This window comes from Varroa jacobsoni, unplaced genomic scaffold (assembly GCF_002532875.2).
Source record: "Varroa jacobsoni isolate VJ856 unplaced genomic scaffold, vjacob_1.0 contig05273, whole genome shotgun sequence".
Lineage (NCBI taxonomy): Eukaryota > Metazoa > Arthropoda > Arachnida > Mesostigmata > Varroidae > Varroa > Varroa jacobsoni.
The window spans coordinates 1-7,866 of record NW_019215510.1 but is presented as its reverse complement, the minus strand read 5'-3'; the positions used below and the strand labels follow the sequence as shown (position 1 = coordinate 7,866).

At 41.1% G+C, this 7,866-nt stretch overlaps 1 protein-coding gene across 1 annotated transcript; it reads right to left on the bottom strand.

The window, feature by feature from the left end:
* Positions 1–568: 568 nt before the first annotated feature.
* LOC111273179 (uncharacterized) lies at positions 569–7,638 on the bottom strand (the record flags this gene model as incomplete). The annotated part of the gene is given in 2 exon segments (XM_086973493.1): positions 569–5,358; positions 7,306–7,638. A coding segment is annotated over 1 exon segment (103 nt), but the record flags the coding sequence as incomplete, so codon positions are not given.
* Between the last annotated feature and the right edge of the window lie 228 nt (positions 7,639–7,866).

Here is a 7,866-nt window from a genome sequence, read left to right as displayed (position 1 = left end):
ACCAATGAGAGTGCCGATCCGGCAGAAGTTAAGCGCAATTCCACGTTTCCCACAATTAAATAGTAACTATATATATATATATATATATATAGAATTCTTGTTGAAAATCAAAAACTCTATTGGGCTGAATTAACAAAACTAATTGGCAATGATTCATATAAAACATGGTCTCCTAAAGCTCGGCAAACGGTCAAGCAATCACTATGCAGTTCCCAATGGCTTACTGATCATGTTCACATAAAACCTTGTCAACTAGATGCTTTTTTATAAACATAAAAATGGCGACGTGTTCCATAAAAAAAAAAAAAAAAAACAGCAATCAGCATCGTTTCCCCCTATAAAGTGTTTTTGTTAAGAAAACATGACTACTTGATATTAGAGTGTGAGTCAATGGTGATTTTACGGGACAGCGTATTTTTAAGGGTTTTAAATGAAACATTTCGAAGGTGCACGCGATCGTATACGTCGTATACGATGGCAAACATCAGCATGTTACCATAGAGAAAGACTATCGCAATATGCTGTCAAGACCAGATATTAAGAACGCATTATGATGTCAACTATTTACCAATTGGTAGTGATGTTATGGTTGCTCTTGTGTTCAGCGGTTGAGGGGTGATGGCATCCGATGAGTTGATACGCGCGAGAGAGCTGCCCGCTGTTATAGCCATCGCATGGAACAAAGTATTGATTTTAGTGGCCGTCGACGTAGATTTTTATAAACCTCAAATATTCTTGCCAATATCCGGTGTGAGATAAACAAGCAGTTGTTTATTATCTTCCCTTTACTGTCGGGAAGAGTTCGTTCAAAGCATCCTTCACTTAACACAACTTTATCGATTTTCCAGCAAATCTCCCGATCTTCCGCAATTTGCTTAAGCGACGTACGTTTGATGCACAATCAACTTTAACTAATTGAACTCCCCCGTAAACTTCACCAAGCGCTTTAAACTTTTAGCCATTCCAATTGTACAAATGTATCCCGCCGTGCCGAAAACGGCAAGATAACCCGTTGCGTGTCCACGTTGCCTACTTCGCTCTTTCTGACTAGCCGATAGCATCAGTGGTCTTCCCTTGCCTTTGTTGGGGTCGTTGCTGGATTCAACGTACGATAAAAGCTAAACCAACGACAAACACTATCATAGATACCGCACTAGCTGGTAGAAACCGCTGCTAGAATAGCGGCGTTATAGGAGGTAAATGAGCAAGTTGCCACTTTAAGCTTTGTCGGTTCATCTACGAAAAAGCTTCAGTTCTGTGGCGGCCCGCAACGTTTGCGACTCTAATGCCAACGATCCCCGCGATCCCCAACGAGCCAGCATAAACGTTCGTTGTTGTGGAAACGCCAGCAGCGCAGTAGCGTCTACGGACACAGTCAGTCAACCGATTGGGCTAACGACAAGCGAGAAGGCACAAGGCAGTTCAATTGCAGCAGGAACTCGGCAACAGCGATTGCGGCAGCGAATGGAGTAACAGCGGTAGCTGCACTGGTAATAATGCCGGCTTCAGCAGCGCGGACGGTTGGTAGAGAGAAATAAGTAAACCCTGGGAAGCAGCGGAACACACACGCAGACGCACAAATCTGCTGCACCACGTGGTGCTGTGGCGCAGTTCGCGGTTTTGCGCAAGGGGGAAGAGGAATGTCTGAAAGCAGAAACAGAAGTAGACAAATAGATAGACGGACAAATAGACAGGGGGAGAGCGTTGGGGAGCCGATAAAAATGGAGGCCCCGCCAGACCACTCTTCTATCCTTGGCTCCATTTGCTGTGTTCTTACCTCACAATTATACTACTCATCGAGCAAGCAATTCCTGCTCTGTAGAATTTGCTGCAACGAACCGCCAACGTTAAAGGGATTTGCTACTGCTGCTGAGTTGGCTCCGCACATGCAGATTAGCCAGAGAACAGCCAGAGGGATTGCTGGTCCAGATAAGGTACCTAACTAGGACTGCGCTCCAGCACTATTTCGCCGTTGCAACATATACGATGGCAAGATTCGCTCACGTAATTTGGACTATTCTCATACGAGCCAGGCCACGGCTTTAGCAAATTCAGGCCAGCGACCCCACAGCGGTGCATCCACTAACTGGTACTGCCGTTCCACTGGGCACAGGGACCGACAGGGACGGCAGCGTTCCTTTTTCGATGACTCTTGTTGGTAGGCTGCCCGTTCTTCTCCCCGGACGCTCCGTCCGTCACCCGTTAAGAACGTCACCGACCGACGCTATAGACACTGCCATTTTCGCAGTGGATTGGACTACGCTTTCGTCGTCATGCGGTCGCTATCGTCGCGATCGGCCTCCTTGTCGTTGTCGGACACACAACAATAACACAGATGTACCAGCGTTGGCAAATGCGGAAGAAGCTATAGTGCTTCAGGTGACCGACAGCGGAAGCAGCGACGATGGCAGTTTTAATACCAATGGGACTGGCATGTCTGACCTATGCACATCGACAAAAACACCCACAGGTTTACCTACTAACGACCACCTTTCGATCTTCAAGCGTGATTTAGAACCGCGAAAACCGCTCCGGAATGCTAATCTATTAAAATGAGCACTTCAATATTCTGTTCGGTTTTGATTTGCTAACCTCTACTGAATTGGCCTACCGAGGACGTCGATCGTGCTGCTGATACTGGTCATGAAAGAGATTATGATGATATCGGTAAGTCGAGACCAGATTTAAGTATGCAGATCGAATGAGGCCATTTCATATACCAGAATCACCGCGGAAATGACAAGGAAACTAAACTGAAGAACACGAGCCATAACGCTACTATTCTAATGCGGAGATGTGATGTTTACTGAAAAATTATGTATAGAGAATTGCAACGTTTACGTTCAGACACGCCGACGGTGTCCCATTGAAGCCTACGTCATTTTGCACAAAGCAATGGCAGACCTGATTAAAAAACCACTATATTTTCGATTAACTGACGAATTGCGCCGTGCCACATTTGACTAAATTACGTTCTGTAGGTTCAACTTGAGAGCTCGAAAAAAATAGAAATAATGGTTAATCTAGTAATATTTCTTTCTGATGTTTTTTTAAATAAATGTTTATTTTTTTCGCTCATTGATCGGCCCATTGACACCTGAGAATTTTTGGTCAATTTTTTGAAAATTACGGTCTTGGTAAGTCCCAGCCAAGTATTAGGGAAGTCGAGATATGGGCCAAGCTAGCATTTTTATGATCATATATAGGTTCGTCTTTCGCGAATGTAACGTGTATATACCAATATTTATGATGCAAATACTAATATACACACGGTCCTTCATGATTAAATGCCTTTCGAGCTCGACATAAATACAAGCCTTAGTACTGATGCTCGATCATCACGTCAGTAAGACCAGGAGTGCTTTTCGTTTCACAAATTCAGCGACATATTCATGCGCCAGTACTGCATTATCTATTTGGTACTTTTTGCGCTTTTTTTTCAACATAAACTCAACCTCAGTAAGATATTTATTTGGTGTTGTGGTAGTTCCATCCAGTAAAGCCAGTTTTCCATGTTCTTCGCAGACCTTGGTTCTGACCTGATTCGATTTCATATGACTTCATGCCAAACCTTGAGGGGAAAAATTTTTAAAATCACTCAATTTAAAATATTTAAAGTCAGTATAGCAAATAGGTCAAACTATTGCATCTTTCTTTAGCGTATCTAATACGTCTACTGCGGTATGACGAGATTTAATTAAAAGGGATCGAGGAGAGATTTCTATGTCATAGGAAGTTGTTAATTAGGGCTCTAATGGAGCAATGGTAGTGAAGGTCAAAGGCGAAAAGGGTGTACGAGAACATCGTAGAGGGACTTAATAACCCCACCGTAAAGGGTGATGAAGGAACGGTCTCAGATAGACTGACTAGCTAAAAAAGGGCGCAGTTTATGGAATGGGGAGGTACCTAGAAGGATATGAAGTCAAAGATGAAGGGAAAGAGTCGCACGGGAATTTCGGGGATCGCATGTACGGCATCGCTTTGTAAAAGTGAGTTGCATTATTGCGCACGTAAGCCCATACCACTACGACGTAACGAGAAATAAAAAGGGTTGCGTGCTGGTGCTCCTTCTGTAAGTTTTATGCTGCTACGAGTCCGACGCAGGGTCCTGTGCCCCCGGGCCTTTCAATGTGCCAAACTGAGTATTAGCCTCTTACATATATACTCATGTAGCTGCATCTTTATTTCCCGTTGTTTCTTCTACGTTTGATGTTCAACTACTCCTAACTCCTGTTTTTTTTCTACGACTACATCCCAGATTCGTTGACCTACATGTCATAATAAGTGACAATACAGTACGTCGCTTATTCTTTGAGCCTATCGATTTGGTGATTAAATATTCCTAACTAGGGTTTCCGGTTTTCATTCAGTAATTCGTGAAATCCGAAACAATCATTTCCGCCATTCAGAATTAGGGCCTTACTAAGAAATAGGGTACTCAGGTTTTATGGTGCGCCAAGACTATGCGGATTGCAGTTCTCAGTACGTAATATTTGTAATAATGTAATATTAATAGTAATATAATAAAAATGTAATAAGCTTGTTTGCATTTCTCGTAATGACTTGCTCGAACTTTGTGTTAAGTTAATTCCGTACCCGTAGAATAGGCACTAATAATCTAATAATTACGTACTTCCTAATGGTAATACTTTTTATTATAAATAGCTTTAGTTTTTTATATAAGCGTCTTTCTCAAAATAGTTGGTAGGTACTACATTGTTAGCAACAGCCGGTATATCTTTATTGGTCTTAAGTTTTAATTTTTTCATTGTGGGCGTCAGCTTCTCCCTTCGTTGGGCGTTTATTTGGTGGACCAAGAATACTACGATCCACAACTTCGAATCATTGACGGAAAGTTTCTCTAGCTCGCCAACTCTGGTCTTGTCGACAAAACTTCCGTCTTAATTTTGGATTGCAAAAGCAGATGTCGCGTAGATCACGTGACGCGATTTTCACCATTGGACGATATCATGAATGATTTATCAGGCGCAGAGGGTTATCGTGCAAATCCGCGAACGCTAGCGCCACCTGACGGTACACTGAGCACAACTGATCTTCTCGCTTCTGCAACTCTCTCGAAACCCGAATGTCCGTTTTATTAATAGCGATTTTCTGCAACACATCACGACAACGACAACGACAACGAGTCTAAACGGTGCATGGACTTTTTTCTGGAACTGTCTTCGACAATACCCTCGGGTTCATCTCGACGTACGTCTGTGTCTGGGCAAGGTTCGGAAAGATGTGTACAGCGGTCCAGGCTCCGCCGCGCAACTCGGCATGCGGTTGTATATAAACGATGACAGGCTGTTCATAGTTACGCCGTGCGTCTACAATGTATGGGTCGGAACTTGGATTCTGAAAAATGTAACCAAATGGCTAACAAATTCGATAGTGTATATTGTAAAAATAGAGGACTATGGTGGCATATGTTGTTTCTTTTTTCCATCTTTCACATGTTTCATATATAAAAATATGACATATGGTGTCGTCATCGATGACTTCTGTGTGAATGTATCTTCATTACAAGCTATTTTTTCAAACAGTACAAATAGACCCAGCTCCATTAGAATAAACGAGTAGAAACACCACCCCAGTTCCCTTGAATGTGCATGAATTTTAATGTGATTATATTGAAAATCGTGTTCATCATTCAAATCAAAAAGCAACAAGCAAATAAGGAGCGACAGATTTTTTTATATATCCCAATCTGCAGTTGCCGATGAAACATGCTGAGGTAGAGTCACTGCTGCGGACATGCATAATCACCGTTACACCTATATAATCTATAAAATATATTTTTTCGCGGTGTACGATCATTAACATTTATCTCCTTCACGATTCGAGTTCTTACTGCTAGTACGGACGTATATAAATGCACCTTCTTGGGGCTTTAAATTCATACGAAGCCAAGCATTACCGGCTGAAAAATTATTATCCGGATCCTTCTCAATTTTATGGAATAATATTGGAATTTGCCAATTAACGTTTCACAGTTTACAGTGTCAATATCTGAAACTATAGTCAACTCTTAATAAATGCAAATATTGAGGTAAACTAGGAATAAACCAACGTCCATCCATTCATCCATGCCTCCAGCCATTGGCAGCTATATTGCTTTGCAAATTAGCTGAGGTCAAGGTCACGAAGATACCATTAGAATATATCTTATGAGCTTTATGGCGACGATGAACATGTAGTCTCTTAAGATGCTTATGATGGACAGTAGCTCCAAGTACGACTTCTGTATAAAACCATATTTTGATTAATACCGGTAAACACTCCACCGATGATGATCAGCACCGAAGTACACGCACTAGTAGCTTTAGCGACGATTAGAACAAGCCTACCTTTGCCTTTGATACTTGTTTGGGCTCTGGAGGATTTGTTTGGCGCTGGAGGAGCTGGTCATTTACATGACGAGCCCACCGGTAAGAGTGGAATAACCTAAATGATAATAAATGATAAATACTAAGAATAAGTGCCTAACCTAAGCGTCCAAAAAGGGGAGAGGGCACATAACCGTCCCGCGTCGGGGTGACGCCGGTGGTGTCTCACCGTAAATTACGACGATGAAGACCTTTAGAGATGAAAGCCACCGCAGTATCGTATAACAGCCTTCAACATGACAGCCTAGCCGCAATAAGGTTGATGTGCGATGATTCGACCTTAATTTGACCACTGTCGGTTGTGTAATTAAACCTACAGATTCTAATTTTACTTGTAAATAGTAAAGAGTAAATTAGAAAATTAAATTAAGAAATAAATATGATATAACAATAATAAATTAATAAATGTATTATAATATAATAAAAATATATAAAAGAAAAGTAAATAAAATTAATCAATTAAAATAATAAAAGATAAATAAATAACATTAATTTGATTAAACATAAATAAATTAAAAAATGTATTAAAAATAAATAATAAGATTTTATAAATTGAAAAAGTAAATAGTGAATAGTAAGTTTGTAAGTACTAAATAGGTCACTGTCTAGTCAAGCGTTATAACGACCAACAAAGTCTAACAAATAATGCGGACACACACATGGCCGGGAAACGTATCAAAAACCGCTGTATTACATCCTATAAAAAAGGAAGCATCAACTTGAGCAGTGAATCCGTTACCTTTCGGTTTTAGGCCCACGGCGTTCATACCTAAAAGCAGTTGAACGTTACTTTTGCGTAATGATGTTACACAAAATGACCAGTGTCAACGAATCAGCCGGATATGGCTTACACTCCGTATTAAAAGTTGTCTATGTAATTTAATAATAGACAAGCCCTCCATTATACTCGTCTTACCTTTCGGTTTTCCGGTGTGAATGTTTAATCTCTTCTTCGAGTCTAATCTTTGCACCCAAGTTTGCCGATATATAGAAACGTGGGATACCTAGATGACGCCCACGTACCTATGAGAAATGGGACTGTCATGGAGTGGGAGAAAATCACGATGACCCGTCAGGGCATTCCAAAGTGAAAAGGCAGATCTTCTAGGCTACTATGCCAACACTATTTTCTCCACGTGGCCGCTTTACTGTCACCAGTTCCCCGTCGGTATAAAGAACCAATTCTTCTTCGATAAGCGCATTAGGGACTTCGATTTCGGCATGCACGTTGATATGGCCTTCCTATAGAGGATGCAGCGCTTAGCTAAACATATCAGGAAAGCCATAAACGTAAGTAGTACCATTTGACTGAACTTGGTACCGCTTATGTTGAAGAAAAAGGAGCCAGCTATAACTTAGAACTTAGTTGATTTCCGACGAATGCTAAAGCGAGTTCCAAATTTCCATATATTAAATTCTCGACAAAGTTATCTCTATTCCTATAAGAAATGTGTACGTATATATATAGATATATATA